Source organism: Hemicordylus capensis, chromosome 3, assembly GCF_027244095.1.
Source record: "Hemicordylus capensis ecotype Gifberg chromosome 3, rHemCap1.1.pri, whole genome shotgun sequence".
In the NCBI taxonomy this organism is placed as follows: Eukaryota; Metazoa; Chordata; class Lepidosauria; order Squamata; family Cordylidae; genus Hemicordylus; species Hemicordylus capensis.
The window spans coordinates 43592616-43614792 of NC_069659.1; the positions used below are offsets into that span (position 1 = coordinate 43592616).

At 39.7% G+C, this 22177-nt stretch overlaps 1 protein-coding gene across 4 annotated transcripts in view; it reads right to left on the reverse strand.

Moving 5' to 3' along the window:
• Positions 1 to 1597: 1597 nt before the first annotated feature.
• Positions 1598 to 22177, reverse strand: part of DCLK1 (doublecortin like kinase 1) — a 399204-nt gene continuing 378624 nt past the window's right edge. For all 4 annotated transcript variants that reach the window (XM_053305405.1, XM_053305407.1, XM_053305404.1 and 1 more), the window contains one exon: positions 1598 to 8007. In XM_053305405.1, coding sequence (XP_053161380.1) covers positions 7843 to 8007 — 165 coding nt within the window. In that variant the 3' untranslated portion in view covers positions 1598 to 7842. The remainder of the gene's footprint in view (positions 8008 to 22177) is intronic.

Here is a 22177-nt window from a genome sequence, read left to right on the forward strand (position 1 = left end):
TACAGACTTACACTGCATTAATTATGCATATTTGTGCGAAATCAAAACTAAAATGAGATCAGTTTGGTTATAGAAATCCTCAAACACCACCACTTAAATTATTTTTAACTTGAAAATGTCCAAGAATGTTTTGGGGAGAGGGGGGAAAATACGTAGCAAACACTGGCTAAAACAGCAAAGCAGTTTCAATACACCAAATGTAATTGGCATGCCTGGTACTTTTGCATTAACCCTCTGAGTACAAGTGATAAACATATGTTTTTGCAGGTAATCGCTGACAAATTTGTGTTTCGAAAATGGATTTGCTAATTATATTAATAAGACAGAATCTTATCCAGCTCCTAATATTGAGAATGGAGCAGAATGTAACGGAGAGCTATTTGTACACTAAACACTGATTTATTTGGGGGGCCTTGAGAGTGTGAAATGTAGCAATGGTTGCAAACGTGATGCATTACATATATTCAGTTCAGACATGTTTTATTTGACATTTTATTTTATCACCAGGATGACCTCGGGGCTGGTTCACACATGCATGTATAATTTGATCACTCAACACTTGACTTGCAACTGTTTGTGTGAACTGCCTCCTTGAAACATACTGTGTTTGAAGCTCTATGAAATCTCTGGTGTTTGATCAATGATGCCTCTTTCACACATGCAAGCAATCACTCAGGGTTGCAGTCATCAAGTAAGAGACATGGATTTGTGAACAGTACATGAGCAAGCAAATTCCACATGGTAACATGATTTCCAGCAAGATTATTATCCTTTTTGCTCAGTAAATTGTTTATAACATCTTATCAGTTTACCGTCATTGAATTCTGTCACATTATGAATCCCTCTCCCTTATGAATAGTGGGGAAAATGTTTAAGGTAAATTTTCATTCATTCATTATTAAATATTTGTGCAATGAAAGCAAGCCATTCCAGGCCTGCTCAACTCTGGCCCTCCCGCAGATGTTGGCCTACAACTTCCATAATCCCTGGCTATTGGCCATGGTGGCTGGGGATTATGGGAGTTGTAGTCCAAAAACAGCTGGGGGGCCTGTTGAGCAGGCCTGCAAATTAAACTCTTCTGTTGATTTTTGGTATATTAATTTCACAGACCAAGTAATCATCTGCATGTTAAAATAAGGTTTGGTGCTGAACATTTCAGCAGCTTGCTTTGTGAATATCAAAACCAACCAACAAGGATTTTGAAAATTCAAAGCATATCCTCTCACCAAGACCCAGGAGTGACTTCTAAAACATTTTAAAGAGCAAATACCGTTAAAATATGAGCCAGCAATCAAACATGTGTATGGGGATGACAGTGGACACAAGGGGGATGGAATTTTCTTCCTATAATTGGTATAATATGGTACAAGGATGAAAGAGATTCAAACATCTTTCTTTAATGCTATTCCTGGATTCCAAAATAGAAGCAGAGGTGATGGAAAGACTCTGCGTGGATTTCCCATGATGCAGCACAACCATAATATGAAGCATTTTTGGGCCTGCTTTTCACTCAGCTCACTTCTTCTAATCAAGATGAATTAATCTCTTTGCTTTCAAAGTCTTCCCCTCTCCACCCCACAAAGTCAAAGAATGCATGTTATTAATGAGCATTTTACGTCACAGGATTGCATTTATTATATCAGGAAGGATATTATGTGGCTTGTCATAACAACACTCACCCAGCCCTGTGGGCTACACCCTTTAGCCATAAATCAATGTTACTTTCAATCATCAATGTGTACAAAGTCTAATTTGTTTCATTGGGTCAGTCATTCAAGTTATAATTGATTCCCTAAATCTTATTGAGCAATCAGTAGGATAGCAGGCATTGATAAAATGTTGATGGGCAGATCTCTTTGTATAACAACGATGATAGACAATTGATTAAAAAAAATAGTTGATTCATCATCTGCCAATCACATACAATTAAATAAATAGATATATCTTATGGAAGCTTAAATATAGATGTATTTTTGAAATAGTGAAGGCATGGTGGGACAATTTACAATTTAACAAGCACTAACACTCATTAAAATAAAAGGTCATCTTTAATGTTTCCATTCATTGTTACAGCAACACGTCTAAGCAAAAGAACAAAAACAAAAAAACCGCAAAGAGTTTGCATTTAATTTGCAAGCCCACCAATTAAAATTTGCCTTTATGAATTAATAAACCAAAGCTTTAATTATTTATTTATTGTTCAATTGCTATACCGCTTTTCATTAAAATAATCTCAAAGCAGTTTACAATATAATTTGTAATATTATATATACAATATCATAAAGCTTTAGTTGATTAATCTACTAACTAAAGTGTGCAACCCGCAGAGCACATCTTACCAATTGTGCACTGACTTGTGCAAATAAATATGTGTGTATTGTGTTAAAGAAAAAGATACTGAAATGACAAAAGAATCCCAATGGTATTGTTGTCATTAGCTTCCTTTGTCATTTAGAGATTGAAAACTAACTTGTAGCATAGTTGTGAAGCTGCTCCATGATAACCCCGAAATGATAAGCAGGCAAAAATGGATGAGGCAGCTGCTGGCTAATGTCAACTGTTAGTTTTTGCTTGCCTTAATAAAAGCTTGAGCTAATCTTTCTATACAAAATATCCTGTATTAAAAGGAAGAACAAAGAGGACAGAGTCCTCACCCTCTGTTCTTTAAAAAAGGGAGTGTCTGAAACTAGCCTTTTTTGCAGGGGGGTGGGGCTGGAAAAGTCAAAACAATTGACAAGGGTGTAAATAGTTCCAGAACCATGGATTATTTTATTGGGCCAATATTTGTCAGTGCTTATTAGATGCTTATTAGAGCTCTTGGTGCCTCGTTTTTTCACCTCACCTCTCCCCCCAGATGTTATACAATTGCTCATGTATAAAGGGCAGACTTCACATAGAAATATAGTATTCTGGGGAGATGGGTTCTTTTATTTATTTTTTAAAAACTATATAGAAAGGACCCAGCTGAGAAATTTTCTAGGAGACTCAGCAAACTTCATAGCTCATGATGCTGGACGCACTTCAAGGGTGCATTTGGATATTTGCACACACCTGATTATGTATCTTTGTTTATAAGTAAATAGAGAAGTAACACATAATATAAATCCTAATCAATTAACATACAATAAACCGATAAATCATAACAATAGTTAAACAGCTACACTTTCTCCTTATTCATAATATAATTGTGCAATGTCAATTATTTTATAAATCTTTAAAATAAAAAGTACACCATTCTGGTTTAATCACAACTGTCTTTTATGGCAGATCGTATGAGCCACTGTGATAAAACAGAAAATCATACGATCGGCTGCAATGGTCCCAAGACCAGCAACAGAGTCCACTTAGACTTCTGTTAACAACTACCCTTACTCTTGCCTCTCCACAACTATGCTGCAAAGAGCTTTTGCAGGCACCCTCCAGGGGCAAAATTGCCTTGGACGTCCTTTGGGGCTCACAGGAGCTCTGGATGCTGGTATAAAGTTATACTGTTAATTACTCCAAGTAAGACTCGGAACTGGAGATTGCAGTCTCCTGGGACTGGGTAAAGAAAGGATTTCAAAACCTGGCGGGTGCTGGATTGCCCTGATTTTGTGCACTGCTGTAGTGAAAGATGGTAAATGGGACAAGGATGCCCATCTGTCAAAAGCCCTGGGGAAATTCCATTTATTTAAACACCCTTCTCTCAATTGAAATTTCAATTAAATCAAAAGGAAGAGATAATCCTAGGTAGGCTGTCTAGTTGCTTGCTTATTTGGACCATGATCAATTCAAATTTTGACCATGAGAACAAGTGTAATAGTCTGATAATAATAAAAACAGACTAGAGTGATGTTTACTTGCATTAACACTCCAAGGACCTTTTGTTACAATCCCTGTCCTCTGAGGAAAATGTGGAAACTAAGAACTTGTTCATACACAACTGACACATATAGGTTCGCCATGCAATGTTGGGAGAGTGAACCTTGGGCTCGCATAACCTCCCCTACCAAATATATAATAACTGAACCTATACCACACCTGTGTGAGCAGGCCCTGGTTGTGCAACCTGTCCATCCTTGTTTGTGGAGGATGACTTAGTTCCAATAGATGCTTTTTGCAACTGCTTTAAATGCCAACAGGTGCTAAATGCTTTTTTCTAGGGGTGTGCAAGCTGACTCAGTCCAAGCCAGGCTCAATGTTGAGCCAGCTTGGCTCAACAGGTTCAGAGACAAACCTGACTGACCTAGGTGGGTCCAAGTTCGAACTAAACCATGCTTGGTTTGAACCAAGCCAGTTCGAAGCTCTACTGGTAAAGGGGAATCCAGTGAGGATTCCCCTTTACCAGTAAAGGGGCAGGGGGCTTACCTAAGGGTAGAGTAGGTGGGAGGGGAGTCATTTAGTACTTAGCCTCCTTGGTGGCGGCGGCCATGGGGGTGGGGAGCAGCTACTGCCATGCCTGCCAGCCTCCCCCAAGTAGCTAGGGCTGGTGGTGGGCCGGCTCAGGCCATCTCCAGCCCAGTTCAGGCTTCTGCACATGCATGGAGGCCATTTTAGTTAACATGGCCTACACATTAACACAGCCTATGTGCATGCACAGAAGCCCGACAGGGGTGAGAGGATGAGCCACCGCCACACCCGCCACCCCACTGTGGCCACTGCCAATGGGGCTTGTAAGTATTAAATGACTCCCCTTCCGCCCACTCTACCTTAGAGAAGCCTCCCCTGCCCCTTTACTGGTAAAGGGGAATCTGGTGAGGATTCCCCTTTACCAGTAGAGCTCTGAACCATTCCGAATTGGTCCAATTGGGACCAAAACCGAGCTGGGCCAGGCCAGTTTTAATCCAGTTAGGATTCAAACTAAACCAGCAATGTCGGTTTTGTGCACATCCCTACTTTCCTCCCTTAAAAGCCCTGGTTCTCATGCAATGAGGGAGATTGTCAGAAATCTGAGGTTCACTTCCATAATTTATGGAACTATGGATTATTTTGCATAACCCACAGACCCAGGCCAGGATTAGTGCCCATGATGAAACTGGCAGGTGAAGTGGCAGAGATGGCTTGATATAATATATCCCCTGCTACTTGGCAGAGGCAACTTTCATGTGTTAGTTCTCTTATACCTAGCAAGGCAAGATCAACTCCCTGTTCATTCAAGCATAGTGTATTTTCTCGTGGCTTTTGCTGGTATTTGTGTGTATATATATATATTTAAAAATGATCGTGACAGGGCATTCCCTTTGGGACAAGGAATTCTCCCCCACACACATTTCTCTCCTTTGAAAACTACTGTTTGAACTCCTTGTTGAAAAACAGCATACAAGTATTCTAAAAGAAAGTTTTTTAAAAATAAACCAATTAGTACACTCAAGTGGTTTGCATTGTGTTGGCTGAAATCCTCTGCACAGTTACCAACAGCCCTCCCCAACTAAGGCTAAGGCATCAGCTGTAACATTTCCTGGATATAGATAGCCTGACCGTAGTTGATGTAACGTCTAGACTGGACTGCTGCAGTATATCAGGCGGCTTCATATGATCAGCTGAATGCCAGTAAGAAGCCTGGGAGAGAGAACTGGAGGTGCCCACAGTGCATACTCACAGCAGGCCTGTTGACTGAAGCCACCAACACCCAGTTACTGATTTCTGCCTGTGAGTGACTCTACCGACTTTGTTAAGCCAACTTCAAACCTTGGTCAGAAGAGTTGGTAGAATCTCAGAAGTGGGGTAGGAAGGAACTAGGCTTCATGCCACATGGAAACATGTGCACTGGACAACTCCAGTTTCCTTTCCAGGAAACGTAATTCCTTTCAGCTGATTGTGTAAAGCCACCCACTGCATATATGGCTGTCTCTGATGCCTTCTTAGAAACTTCTGTTAGTATAAAACACAACTGCTAGCTTACAAATTGAGAGCAGCTATAGGAGCATTTCTCATCAGCTTCAACAGCTATGCTGGCTGTTGGTCCATTTTCGAGCACAATTCAATGTGTTGGTCATTACATATAAAGCTCTAAGCATCTTGAAACATGGTTATTTGAAGGACTGCCTTCTAGCACAGGAGTTTGCCTGGACACTTTGCCTATCATCACAGGTCCTGGTCTGGGTTCACCGTCTAATGTTAGATGGGTAGTGAACAGAGAGCACGCTTTCTCATTAATGACTCAATATATAGAATTGCCCTCCATATATGAGGCACCATGACACTCAACTGGTACCATTTTGGATGTCTTTTTAGTGCCACGTAAGATCTTTTATTATTTGCCCAGAAATTCTAGTACGTTTTATAGCTGATTGTGTTGTATGGTTTCTACGGGATCTTACATATTTACTTCTTTTACTTTTGCTTCTGTTCCTGTGAACGGAATCAATTTAATATGGAGTTTTATTGAGTTGTTCTTATAGCTTTTATTGTATGCCAGTTTGGGAGCCTTGTACTAAAAGGTGGCCTATAAACCTATTAAATAAATAAGTCTTTTAATTTTAGCAAGATTTAAATAACCTAACTGTAGGGTAGCAGAGTCTGTGGATTTTTGTCCTAAATTATTTTGTATTTCAGATGCAAGAGAAATGTCGACAGTGTCAACATGTGACATTTCAATATTCTATATTACTACTAAGGTCTTCGCAATCCTTTTGAGAATGGTGCCTTAAAAATGCAATTTTAAAAAACAACTAAAATGACCTTTGAATGAACAAGGAACATGTTTACAAATATGATTACATTTTTTGGAACCAGAAGTATTAAAAAATGTAATTACCTTATGCAATTTACCTGTCATTTGAAAACATTTATGAAACAGCAATGACTTGGGGGAAGTTTGCCCAAATTGATGCCTCTCACATCAACACACGCACACTGAACTCCAATAAACATATTCATACATATACATTAGGTGAGCAAGTGCTAGTCACTTAATTTTTAAAACATGGTCTAATTTTATGTTTGGAATTTCAAAGTCTTTTCCTCAGTTTACACTTTATGCAGACTAATGATCTCCTTTTTAGAACATATTTTGCTCTGCTATTGTGAAGAGAATCCCTCACCTTAAGAGAAACACCACAATAATGTCAAGAGAAAGAATCCATGGAATGTAAAAACGAATTGCGTTTATTGCTGCCTCCCAAACATGCCCTCTGTGTACCTGTAAAGAGTTAGAAGGTGCAGAAAGTAGACAGGACATTCCTTTAACTAGTCTCCCAAGAAATAGATTTCCAGCAAGCATGGAACTGTAAGTAGCATCTTGGGCAGTCCTATTATCTGTGTAATCATTTCAACAAGTAATCGTGGAAGAATACAGCCCAAGAATGGCCAGACTTTCTAGGTACAGTAGTATAAGACGCAGGAGCCTGAGACAACAGACTCCACAAAAACCATAGCCCATCTTCTGTAATGATGTACCACTGTGGTCAGACCACCAAGCAGAGAGCTATAGGAAAACAAGGTGCGGATGATAAAGCCCTTGTTTGGGCAAGTCATTTAAGAGTATGCACTCAGAGGGTTAACATATGCTAAAGTCACATACTGCAGCTTCTAGCTTGACTGATGAAAACATTCATTGCTTATATCCCCTTTCTGAAAATTATATATATATATATATATATTTTAAAAAAGCAAAATAGTCTTAACCCTTTGAGGATCATATTAGCAGCAAGTCACAATCTAGACAGAGAACAAAGATCATTTCAGTCAGTTAGGAAATTATTATTGTCACAAAGATACTGTAAACACCCCTTTTCTGGTTCCTTCATTCAAAGCAACTGATAGAGACAAAATCAAATGCAACAGTTGCACACAGGTTTGGAGGGTTTCCCCCACCTCAGAATCTCAAAGGGTTAAGCCAAGACCTTCAGCAGAAGTGTTTTATTAAAAGGGTGAATTAGGTGAGCGAACAGTCTCAGATGAGCTTGGTGAATAGTCTTCTGATTCAGAGTTGAGTTCAGGTGCTGCTGCTTGCGCCTTGTATTTTCCTCTCACATCCGGGTTGCGTCTTCGTCGGAAAACCTGCCTCTCCTTATCAAGAGCGGTGGTCTGGCAGGGGCATAAAATGAGAATAAATGAAATTAGGCTGTGTGTGAAATGGCAAAACTGGCTCCCATATGTTGGCCTTCCTTCCCTCTCTACCAATACTGAGACTAAAAACTGACTAGGTCAAACCAAAATTCTGTTTCAGCCCATCTGCAGGACTGAACTCCCAAGAAATTCATACACCAAACTATTACATGGCAGCATGACATCGTCAAGCATATACAGTACCATATCTCTCTATAGATATTATGGATGTCATATGTTGTAGTCTTGGATGCTATTAATTTTCTAGAGTAATAGGTTCAGGTTTCAGGCAAAATGCTGACTGATCCTATCATTCCCTTTCCAAAGTGAGTCTCTGCTTTGACAGTAAAGGTAGAAATGCAAATATTTGCAACTCCAACTCAATGAAATTGTCCACCCCCCGCCCAACTGGATTGTGACAAAGTTGTCAGACAAGAAGGAGGCACTCAAAGAAATGTGAAAACTCATACATAAAACTACACATAAATGCCCTACTGCAAAAACTGACAACATTCAGTCAAGGTTCCCAAAGAGTTGGGGTGTAATTTACATTACATAAAGTTCCCTTCCCCTGACCCAAACATGGTCAGTTCATTAAACCAGATTGTCTATACTGCAGCTTAATTACAGCAGTTTCAATACACTGATTGTTAATCCTGATTGAAAAATATATAAAATGGGCAGACATGAGATACAATCAGAAGTGTTATCTGTATGTTATCGGGGAAGACCCAAATATGGGTCTTCCCTGTGGAAAACCTATGCTTTTATTTATTTCTTTTTAATAGCTATGCAACAGTCCCCAGTGCCAAAGAGACAAGCAATGTTCAGCTCAGGAAGTGGTTTGTCTCTTTGACAGTAGGGCAAAGGCATAAAATCAGCCTTAATGTCTGCATGCTGATCTCCCCAACAGGCACACATTGCTTTTTTGAATTACAACCATTGAACATCACAAGCCAGGATTAATAGTCTAATTTAATATGGGGCTTAAGCACATGCTTAGTTTTAAGTGTATGTTTTAAGCTTTGATCATTTCAGCAGTATTTAAATCTAAGGTGAGTTCACCACAGATGAAAAACAGAATAAATTAATGATTTAACTTCTAAACTGCAAATTTACAGTTGTGAATAAGACAGGCGAATACAACTACTGGATTGTCTAGAAACCAAATGAATAGAAGTGTTAAGTCAGATATGCTGGAAAGACTTCTCTTTATCATGATGGGCTCTTTTAAAAAATAATAATAATGCAATCAAGGGCCTATTCCACTTCAAAGGATGTATCATTTTCTCTTGGGACATGCACAACTGTTTTTCTTCTGGGAAATTTACCAGTTATACTGTGATCCTGATTAGAGAATGGGGATGTATTTATAGACTGGGAATTTTTGAGAACAAGATGAAAACCAAATCCATCAGGTTAGGGTAGAATAGCATTACTGCAATCCATGCTCTAAAATAATGCAATCAGGACTCAAAGGTGATGTAATAAAGGCAGAAGATGGACAGAGCTTCTAAAGCAAATGGGTTCAGTTAGACTGAATTGCTTCACTAATAGTTTTATAGCTAGAATCTTTAAAGCACTAATACAAAGTGGTAATAAAAGTACATCCTTGGGTTTTAAACACATAATAATTATTTTAAATAACATCCCACAGTTACATTCTGCCAAAGGATCTTTTTTTAATGCCGATCCTAAAGTACAGGCCTAACTTAATTACTACTTACTACTATTATAACCAGTTTTCCAAGTCCCATACATTGCTTAGCCTTAAAACCAACTGTATGATTATATTTTAATACAAAGCAGAAGCCATTCCAGATCAAATTCACGTTACAAATATAGCATTCACTGTATATAATTCTCTGTAACTAATGGAGAGAATGGCATGCATTACCATTCTATGACATACAGATTTGCATTTTAAAATATGTTTATGCTGAAAAGGAGTTTATTGAAGGTCTGACCCACATCATATCAATTTTATAGTAATGTCAGATTTTTGAAGAATTCCTCCATCCATATTAAAGTCCAATTTAAAATATAAAGGCTGAAATTCAATTTTTAGTTGCACTTTTCTAATCTTACTAAAATCAGTTGCCTGATTTAGAAGACAAAGAGCACTTCTGGAGGAAGGGGAGAACACTGAAAAACACTTTCCTTCCTGCTGCCTGCGCATAGTGCTGCTTGGAAAGACACTGGCTGAGTTAACAGAAGCCTCTCCTTGTGAGGATGCAGCTCCTGCTACATCTCCAAACACTTCTCTGAATGTCAGTCAAAGTATCCAGCCTGACAGCCAAAGTATCCAGCCTGTACAAGCATAATTTCTTGTAATGCTCTTGCAGAATCTTTGGTTGTGCCCTATAGTATTCAGTGATTTCAGAATATATTTCAGTAAGCTACACAATATCTGCTCAGTAGGATCTCCCTGGTCCTAGTCTCCTTGGTCCTACTCTCTCACTACACCACATTCAAAGTTAACGTGCCAGTAAAATAAAACCTAATATATCAGCAAGATTGTTTCTTTTTTATTGTTAAACTTTGATAGTTTTGTTTATACTTTGAGCATCTTATGGTGCCATTGTATTATGCATTATCATCAATATGACAATTCAAATAAAAGGAAAATCGTTAAAAAAGACAAAACATAATGTATTAGTAGGTCAGGAAATTGTCAGTTCCAGGTACTGACAGAGCATCTCTGAACTGGCAAACAAACTGTAACAATCTTCTACATTCTCTCCAGAATGAGAGAGAGTATGCAAAGTCTCTTTTAGATTAATGCATGAATGGCTGCATTCCCCTCACTGGCACTATCCTTACTTCTGCCTTGTAGCTAATATGAATAATGGATGGACTAAGAAGCAAAATGTCCAATAATGTTATTTTATTAATGAAATGAAGATTGTGTGTGTGTGTGTGTGTGTGTGTGTGTGTGTGTGTGTGTGTGTGTGTGGCTAGCAATAAAGTCGGAGCAGCAAAAAGGAAAACTCAATGCTAGCATCCAGAGCAATGCTCATGCTGTTTTGTGAGTGGAAGCCATTTTCCCCAGTAAAAATAGTTACAGCCTCCAATGTCACTGTAAAAGCCATTCCCAAGAGTCAAAGGGCCTTTAGCAAAAATGTGAGATGTGGTACAGGTGGCTACATCAGAGGGAACAATTGGAAGGCAGGAAGGGGCTTTCCACTGGCAAGCACTATTTGGATGTCACACGCTGTTCATGAAAAAAATGGCTATTTAGTGATCCATGAAAGAAAATATCACTTGACAGCTGAAGTGCAACACTGTCTTTCAAAGTTTTTGAGGATATGTCTAGTCCAGAGCAGGAGCATAGCTATAACTGAATAAAGAGGTGGGGAGACAAATGCCCCTGCGGGTGGGGTTTCCACTTGTTGGACAACAGGTCACTCTTTGCTTTCCACCCTGTCTCCCTGGCATACTGCTGTCTCTTGACTGGAGGACTCATCTCACCTCCATGCTGAAGTATATGTATATGTATATGTATATGTATATGTATATGTATATGTATATGTATATGTATATGTATATCTATCTATCTATCTATCTATCTATGAAGGTTTCTGATCCAGGAAATGTGCATGCACAAGTTTGTGTCTGAAAGTGTCTGCATGCATGGGTAGTGTGTGGTATTATTTGCATAGGAGCAAGAGAAAGCATGTGCAAAGAATGTTTTGTTTTTTACCATGTCCTTACAGTTCTTCTGCAACAAAGATATTGAGAGGGGAAGGCAATCTTTGGCAGGGCCCAAGGGCCCATCTTCACTTTTTGTCCCAGCACCACTCCAACCTCACTATATCCCTGATCCTGAGCTGCAGCAATCAGTATGTCACAGCAGACTAAGGACACACACACACACACACACAGCATGATGACAACAACATACATTGGCAAGGTAATATCCATCTAAAGATCTTGCAGCCGTTGGTGCTCCATGAAAGATGCTTCAGATTAATCAGCACTGAACTATTAAGGCAATCTGCTAAGCATAAGCATAAATAAGCTTCTTTTTACTCCCTGAAAGACCCTTGCCACTTTTTAAAAGTTTCTACCCAATATACCCTTTCCTCAAAAAGTATTGTGGATTGCTCACCTCCAGCTAAGAAATTTCCTTCCTATCATACTGTGGTAATGAAAATTTAGGACAGTTAATGAATAATTACCTCTCATTTACTGAAAGTGCAGCAATGCAGAATTACTGTGGAGACCCATAGTGGATCAGTTCAGGCACCAGGAAAAATTGTGAATATCCGATGTAGAATTATCATCTACTGAAGGAATGCTGTACTTGCAAATATTAAAGCAGCACACGGGGGAAACCCTACTATTTTTGTTACGATTCAATCCTTTTATGAAAAATGACCTTAAGGTGAGCAAATAATTTCTAAATAAACACACATAAGCATCAGTATTCCCACCCATTCCATATTAATTGCATTTTGGCAATTTCCAAGATAATACTAAATATGCATAAACAATGAACTTCTTTAACCCATTGCTAGGTGTGCGTTTTCCAGTGGACTGATGGTGAGAGTCTGCCTTTTCAGAAGCTTTTTCAGAAGCATCCTGAAATAATCAAATCTGTTGGCTTACTAACTAGTGCTACATATAGGAAGCCCCTATAGTTGGATATGCTTTTTTTTAGCCTGGCGAACTGCATACGTAGCATCTACTTCAGGTTATACACATAGGTAGATATCCTCAGGAACACATATCTGCAAAGCAAAGAGCACTTATGGAGGCAGGTGAGAGCATCATTCCCCCTCCCCTTGCTAGTGCTCTGCTGCTTCAGAAGACTCAGGCTGCAAGGACACAGTATCTTGCATTGCTGCTCTGGATATCAGCCACTATACTCATTGAAAATAATACAGTTGTATAAATATATTATGGTAAGAGTGATCAACACTTGAAATATCAATATGATATAGCTTAACAAATAAAAATTCTTTGTTGTTTTCAAATAATTATTTCAAAATATGGAATACAGTAAAAATTGATTTGCAAAGATGGACTAGAATGTACTTATCTTTAATGGGAAGAATTTCAGTTGTCAAGATGAATGTTTTACCTAAAATGTTGTTTCTTTTTCAGACTATTCCTATAATTAATACGTTAACTTGTTTTAAGCAATGGCAAAAGGACATAACTAAATTTGTTTGGCAAGGGAAAAGATCAAGAATTAAATTTAAAAATTTAACAGATGCTAAAGAAAGAGGTGGTCGTACCCTGCCGGATTTAAGGTTGTATTTTGATGCTGTTTGTTTGACATGGTTAAAGGAATGGATAACATTAAGAAATCCCAGAATACTTGATTTGGAAGGATTTGATAGAAAGTTTGGATGGCATTCTTATTTGTGCTACGATAAAACTAAAGTGCATAAAGATTTTCTTAATCACTATGTAAGAAGGAGTCTAATGCGAGTGTGGGTAAAATATAAAACAGAATCTAAAACTCCATTATGGGTATCCCCGATTGAAGCGTTGGCACGTAAAGAGATAAATATGCAGTCTGAATGGAGTACCTATAGAGATTTGTTATGTTTTCAAGATAAGAGCTGTAAATTAAAAAATCTAGCTGAAGTCCAAAATTTGGTTAGCAACTGGTTTTAGAACCATCAGCTAAACGAAATTTACAAGAAGGATCTTAAAGCTGGATTTAAGGATCAGATGTCGAGATTTGAGAAGGAGCTGTGTAAAAACGATGAAAAATTAGTCTCTAAGTTGTATAAGTTGTTGCTTTTGGAGGAGACAAGAGACAAAGTGGTTAAAACGACTATGATAAAATGGGCTCAAGATGTGGGTCATAATATAGAGATGGCAGCTTGGGAAAAATTATGGAAAACTGATTTAAAGTTCACTGCCTGTTATACTTTAAAAGAAAATTGTTATAAGATGATGTATAGGTGGTATCTGACACCGAAAAAATTAGCATTAATGTATAAAAATGTTTGAAATAAATGTTGGAAATGTGGACAATGTGAAAGAACTTTCTTTCATATGTAGTGGTCATGCGGGAAGTCAAAGGCCTTTTGGGATATGATATATAATGAGTTGAAGAAAAATTTTTAAATGACATTTCCTAAGAGGCCAGAATCCTTCTTGCTGGGAATAACTCAAGGAGAGTTCTCTAGAAGAAACTTAACTTTTTTAATGTATGCAATCACAGCGGCTAGAATAGTATATGCGCAGAAATGGAAAGACAATAAAATGCCTTCAAAAGAAGACTGGTTGATAAAAAATTTGGAATATGCAGAGATGGCAAAACTTACAACACTTATAAGGGATGAACACTTGGAATGTTTCACAGAAGATTGGGAACTTTTCTTGCTTTACTTAAGGAACTATTTTTCTAACATGGACCTTTCAGCAGGGTTTGAAATTTAGTAATTACAGCAAGTTGGGTAGGGTAAAATCGAATTGTAAGATGGGAGTATATATGTTTTGTATTATTATAGTAATGGCTTATATGTATAGTTAACAAGAACTTTGCAGACTAGTAAGCAGGAAGTCAATATTGACTTAATTAAGTGTAACTTGATTGTTAAGGTATTGTTAAAATCAATAAAATTTTAAAATGCAATAAGATATAGGAAGAGACTTGGTAGTAGACAGAGGGTACCCTGGAAAGAAGAATGGATCAATAAAGTGTCTTTCATTTTATGAACAGAAGCATCAAGCAGATCCACAATACTCAGCCAGTATCCACAATGGCCTTGCCCCTGGTGGCGCAGTGGTAAAACTGCCGCTCTGTAACCAGAAGGTTACAAGTTTGATCCTGACCAGGGGCTCAAGGTTGACTCAGCCTTCCATCCTTCCGAGGTCGGTAAAATGAGTACCCAGAATGTTGGGGGCAATATGCTAAATCATTGTAAACCACTTAGAGAGCTCCGGCTATAGAGCGGTATATAAATGTAAGTGCTATTGCTATTGCTATGGTGGACACTTTTTCTCTTTTGCCCATGGTGGCCATGGTTGGAGATGGAGTTCCCATGCATCAACCTTTTGCACCTAATGACCACTAGGGGCATTGGGAGCAAAGATAGCTAGTGAGGGTCTCCTTACCTGTCCCTGCTTGCCTCTGCTCTATGACCCCTTCCCTGACTCCTCAGGTACTTCCTGTAGTGAGTCACTCCTCTCCCTTTCCTCTTAGAGAGAAAATGAAAACATCTCTCTCCCCCTACCTACTCATTATGCAGCTGATAGATAGGATAGGTCTTTCCTATCTCAAATGTACTTCATCAATAAATCAATTTAGTTTAGATTCTACAGTGATCTCCATGTGTGTTACTTAAATAGCTGCAACAACTAAACTCTGCACTCTGTAACTAGAGTGGTAGTTTACTTGGCGCTTTGCTAGATAATTACAAACTCCAACAGGGATTTAGGCCCAGCAGCTCAAAAGTATTCAACAGAGGTTTTTTTTTACTTTAAAGTGTAGCTGGGTGAGTTAATAAGACAGCATGGAGAAGACAGCGGAAGTGAGTGGCGCTGCCTTCTCCAAGCTGAATGGAGGGAATTATGGTCTCTGGGTCATGAAAACTGAAGCCCTCTTGAAAGCAAAAGGACGTAATAGAGCCCTCCCTGAACCAAGACCAACAGATAGGGCATCTGCCCCAAAGAAGTGGGATTCACAGAACAAAAGAGCATATGGCTTGGTTCTCCTAAATGTAAGTGATGACTTGTTAATGCATTTCAAAGAGACTGAAATGGCTTCAGAAGTTTGGGATAAGCTTAAAAGGCAATATGGGAGAATCCCTCCCAATGCTGCTGTCCTTTTAATTCAAAGGATTTGCAAAATGCAGCTGGAAGAAGGAGGGGATCTTTCAACCCATATAAGTGCAATACAGGAGACTCACAGATTACTTAAACAACATGGGTCTACTTTGGATGGTCAAGTGTTAATTAGCTTGATTCTGAGATCTTTGCCATGTATAATCATGTAAAAATGGCACTGGAGGTTTCAAATAGTAAGCTTGAATTGGAAACTGTAATTGCATGCTTGCAAGATTTCAACCTTAAACAGTAAGAAACAGTTTTTGAAAAGCATGGGGACGGTACTACAGCCTTTTTTGGGAAACAAAGGCATTGCTTCAAGTGTAACAAAGCAGGGCATTCACATGCTAATTACACAGAGCTTAAAGACGGGAAATGCGGAGAGAATCCTAGAGGAGGAAAACCTGGTTACCATAGCTACAGAGTTGACTCACAGTCTGTGAACACAATAAAAAGGAAGATAAGGATTTCTCACAGACAGAAAAGCAAACAGCATGCTGGATTTAAAGAACAGGAGAGACCACCAAAGAGCCAAGTCTTCCAGTGTAGCAACCAGGAATGAGAGGAATGATTTTATTATTAATTCAGGCGCTACCCAAAATATTCTTAATCCCCCTGAACTGTTTATTGGTTTAGCCAAAAATTACAAAGTAGTTGTTTGTTCCACCATATGGCATAAAAGACTAGCACATAGGCAAATAAATGTGATAAATGAGCTTGGGGGAAATGGACTAATTAAGGACTTTAAAGTGGAGGCATGCAAAGAAGCTGCCACAAGATGTCAGTATTGCTTACTTAATAAAGGGGTGAGACCCAGCTTTTCTGGACAGACACAGATGGTGTCAAAGCATCTTCCGATGTCTCTGGTCCACTTGAAAATAGTATGGGTGGTAATCACTACATACTCACATTTATTGATAATTTTTCAAGATTTACTTATGTATATCCTCTGAGAGAGAAAAGTCAGGTGTGTGAAGGATTTAAATAATATATATTGCACTGGTCAATAACAAATTTGGAAGAAAGCCTCAGAGACTAAGGTTCCGGCAATGGAGGCAAATACATTGCAAATGGCATGAAAAGATTCCTAAAGGAACATGGGATATCACATGAAACTATTCCTGCATATACACCTGAACTCAATGGAGTGGCAGAGAGGAAAAATAACTCTCTACTAGAAATGATCAGATAGGAACATAGGAAGCTGCCATATACTGAGTCAGACCATTGGTCTATCTAGCTCAGTATTGTCTACACAGACTGGCAGTGGCTTCTGCAAGGTTTCACGCAGGAATCTCTCTTGGCCCTATCTTGGAGATGCCAGAAATGGAACTTGGAATCTAGAGAGAGAAATAGAAATCTCCCAGAAAGGCTCCATCCCCTAAGGGGAATATCTTACAGTGCTCACATGTAGTCTCCCATTCAAATGCAATCAGGCTAGACCCTGCTTAGCTAAGGGGACAAGTCATGCTTGCTACTACAAGACCAGCTCTTCTCTCCATGATGCTGGCTTGGCAAACAAATTCTGGGGAGCAGCAGTGATGACTGCAAATTACTTGCAAAACAATTGCCAACCAAAGCAATAGACAAGACACCATTTGAACTATGGCATGGGCGCAAACCCTCTCGAAACCATGTCAGAGTGTTTGGATCAAAGGCTTATGCATACGCCCCAAAGGACAAGAGAACCAAACTCAATTGCAGATGCGAATTGGGACTGTTGGTTGGAAATATGCCTGCCCCAAAGGGATACAGAATCCTTGATCATTCAATTGGAGAGGTCAGAATTCACAATGTGGTGTATTTTGATGAGAGACAAGGGCCAACTTGTGAGGTGATATACCAAAATGTGTGCCAGAGTTCCAGGTGAAAGAGAAAGCATGTGAGTGGACTCTCATGAGCCAAGAGCCTGACAGTGAACCCAAAGAATCTGTGCCAAAGCCAGAAGCAACTTCAGAATGAGATACAGATTCAGAAGGGGCTGCACAGCCTGAGCCAGAACAGAGGTGCTCACAGAGGCCCCATAAAGGGGTTCCACCCCAAAGGCTCTCACTCATGACCAAAGGAGGAGGGGTACAAGAACCCACCACATGGTGAGATACAGAAAAGATGCCAGCTGATTAAAAGCTGATTCCCTGCACAAAAATGAGACTTGGAGACTTATGGAACTACCCACTGGAAGAAAGACTGTGGGAAGCAAGTGGGTCTTCAGAGTCAAGCACGATGCAGAAGGGGATGTACAGTGCTACAAGGCAAGGCTCCCCAATCTATTTTGAGGACTACCATGAGACCTTTGCACCAGTTGTGAAACACACTTCAGTTAGGACACTGCTCAGTGTGGCAGCAGCCAGAAAGATCCAAGTTGACCACTTGGATTTAAAGACTGCCTTCCTTCATGGGGCAATAGAGGAAGACATCTAGATGCAACAGCCACCAGGCTTTGAGGTACCTGGAAAGAAGGGGCTTGTGTGCAAACCACAAATAAGTCTATGGCTTAAAACAAGCAGCCAGAGCATGAAATGAGTAACTGAATCAACTGCTACTTAAGGAGGGGTTCACACAAGGAAAAACTGACCCCTGCCTATATTCAAGATTCAGAGACAATAGATGGACTTACATCCCAACGGCTTACATCCATGCTGATGACTTGATTATTATTTGTGAAGAAAAACAAGACAGCCATGAGATTGTACAGAAACTGAACAAGGAAACAGAAGCAATGGAACTCGGAAGCATCTCCTATTACCTTGGCATCCAAATAGAAAGAGAAGGGGATGGGACATTCTATCTCAACCAGAAGCAGAAGATAAAGAATCTTCTGGAATGCCTGGGACTGACAGATGCCAATGAAGACAGTACACCAATTGATGCAAATTTCTGGAAGCAAGATGGAGACAGCGAGCCTTTACCAGCCAACAATCAATTGGAAAGGCAATTGGAAAGCTTCTGTATATAGTCACAGTAACAAGGTCAGATATTGCTTCTGTAGTGGGAATCCTGAACAGAAAAGTAAATGCACAACCAATAATGATTGGATTGCAGTCAAAAGACTGGGAAGATACCTAAAGGGCACTGCACACTATATATTGGAGATTCCAGTGAGCAGCAATCCCAGATTTGTGAGATACATGGATTCAGACTGGAGAGAAGTCAGAACAGACCGCAAGTCCACCAGTGGACACGTGTTCTTGTATGGAGATGGAGCCATAAGTTGGGCTAGCCACAAACAGTCACTTGTTGCGCTCTCATCCACAGAAGCAGAATATATTTCCGCAGCTGAAGTGTGCAAGGAAGTGGTGTGGATGCACCAGATACTATCGGACTTTGGGATTGAGGGACCAAAGCCCACAGTAATGTTTGAGGATAACCAAAGTTGTATCCAGATCTCCCAGATGGAGAAGATGAAGTCTTGAACTAAGCACATTCCTATAAAAAATCACTACGTTCGAGACATGCAAGAAAAAGGGGGTCCAGTTGGAGTATTGCCCAACAGAAGAAACGGTGGCAGATGGATTGACTAAGCCACTTCCCAGAGACAGATTCCAGATGCTTCATGAGAAGATGGGAGTCATGAGCCGGTGTGACAGGCAATGAGAAGGGGTGTTGGTTATTTATCCTAAATAAAGCCTTGCTCTCGCATCCCACTGTGTCTGCAACCTACATACTGATGGGCATGGTAAACTGGTTTTTATGTCATAGCCATGAGTGGTCAATAATTAGTGACTTCTGTTCTAAGTAGATTGATGCTTGTCAAAGTGAGCAGAACTTTATACACACAGCCTCAACCCGCCCATCGGAGGCCAATATTTCATGATGCCATTTGGTTTTTGCAAGATTTAAATGGATAGTTGCTTCTGAGAAAAAAAAAGCAAACAAAAAATCTTGTTCCCTTTGAGGGGACCCAAAGGGTTGAAAGGATTTTTAATGTGAAATGCTTCAATAAAATTGTACACAAATGATGCATTCCAAGCTAATAGGCTCTTCCTCATGGGCAGATGATAAGCAGTTTCAAGATAATACTTTCAAAGGATAAAGGGGGAAAATGTACTTTTAATTTTAACATGGATTGTACTTCCATTATACTATGTCATATAGCTACAGATATTTTCAATTTCAGCAAAAAACATGGTTAAGAGATTAGCTGAGATTAAGGTTACTGAGCTAAGACAGTGCCTCAATGCAAGATAGCAAGATCTTGATATCTTTAAAAGAAACTGTGACCAGTCTTCCTCCTCCTCTTCTTTTTTGGGGGGTGGGTGGGTGGGGTGCCGGGGACACTGGCAGGTTCATATAACTGCTGGCCAGTCTGTAAATGGGGGGAATGGGGATATGTTTGGATGCAAGAGTACATGCTCCTGGCAGATGTGATGTCTGAACCCCAATCAAGTTCCCACATTCTCCACCCAACATTTTCCCAAGATTCTCCACCCAACTTCCACATCTTGGGTATGGAAATAAGGAGAATGTCAGATGGAGAATCTCAGGAACTGGACTTGAGTGGGTTCAGACAGCAAGCCCACCAAGAATGCACACTCTTGTGTCCTGACACCCACCCCACACCATTTTCCTCAATTCCAGACTGGCCGGTGGTCATGTGAACCCACCCAGTATAGGTAGGGATGACCTAGCAAACTTTAGACTTGTTTCCAATTTTCCATTTTTGGTATAAAGTACTGAAAACATATTGGGAGAGCAACTTCAAGTACACTAGAGTGATGCATCCTTCCTTGGCCCTTTTCAGTTTCACCTGGCTAGGGCACATATATAACTTTGGCAACCCTGATAAGTATGCGAAGGATTGCCACATAAGTCTCATTCTTTTCTTCATAATACTTTAGAGTTTAATAAAAGTGAAGTGTATAATAAAGTTATTTTCTGATAGTGTGGAAGATAATGAGTAAATCACAAAGGCAAAGGTAGGCCCTATTGGTTTATTTAGAAATATAACTACAATTCTCTTAAGCCTGGGAATGGTACAAAAGCTTTTCTTATTCAAATTAGCATCAATTCCATCGTTATCCTCATGTTATAGGTGGAGAATTTCAATACAGTAACACTTGACCAAATTGTTCAACATATAGAAGAAAAGGCCTTGCTGAGGGAGAACCAGCATGGCTTCTGCAAGGGCAAGTCTTGACTCACTAACCTTTAGATCTTTGAGAGTGTCAATAGGCATTTATATAAAGGTGATCCAGCTGACATAGTATACTTGGACTTCCAAAAAGCTTTTGACAAAGGTCCCCACCAAAAGCCCTTAAGTAAATTTAGCAGTCATGAGACAAGGGGACAGGTTCATGTGTGGATTGGTTACTGGTTTCTTGTACAAGAAACAGAGGGTAGGATTAAATGGGCAGTTTTCACAATGGAGGGAAGTAGGAAGTAGGGTCCCAGGGATCGGTACTGGGACCAATGTTCTTTAATTTGTTCATAAATTATCTAGAAGTTGGGGTAAGCAGTGAAGTGGCCAAATTTGCAGATGACACTAAACTATTTAGGGTCGTGAAATCCAAAACAGATTGTGCGGAGCTGCGAAAAGATCTCTCCAAACTGGGGGAGTGGGCAACAAAATGGCAAATGCAGTTCAATGTGAGCAAGAGTAAAGTGATGCAAATTGGGGCAAAGAACCCCAACTTCACATATACACTGATGGGATCTCAGCTGTCAGTGACTGACTAGGAGAGAGATCTTAGGATCATGGTGGACAGCACATTGAAAGTGTCAACTCAGTGTGTGTCAGCTGTGAAAAAGGTTAATTCCATGTTAGGAGTCATTAGGAAGGAGATTGAAAATAAAAATGCTAATATTATAATGCCCTTATACAAATCCATGGTGCGGCCACTTCTGGAGTACTGCGTACAGCTTTGGTCACCGTATCTTAAGGAGGATATTGTAGAACTGGAAAAGGTGCAGAAGGGGGCAACCAAGATGATCAGGGGCCTGGAGCACCTTCCTTATGAGGCAAGTCTATAGCATCTGGGGCTCTTTCATCTGGAAAAGAGGTGACTAAGGGGAAACATGATCAAGGTGTATAACATTATGCATGGAGTGGAGAGGGTGGGCAGAGAGAAATTTCTCTCTTGCACACAAACACTAGACCAGGGGTCATCCCATGAAACTGAATGTTGGGAAATTTAGGATTGACAGTAGAAAGTACTTTATCACAGAGCACATAATTAATCTATGGAATGCTTTGCCATGTGGTGATGTCCACCAGCTTGGATGGTTTTAAAAGATGCTTAAACAAATTCATGGTGGACAGGTCTATCAATGGCTACTAGTCTGGTGGCTGGTGGCCATCTCCAGCTTCAGAGACATGATGCTTCTCAATACCAGTTGCAGGGGAGCAATAGCAGGAGAG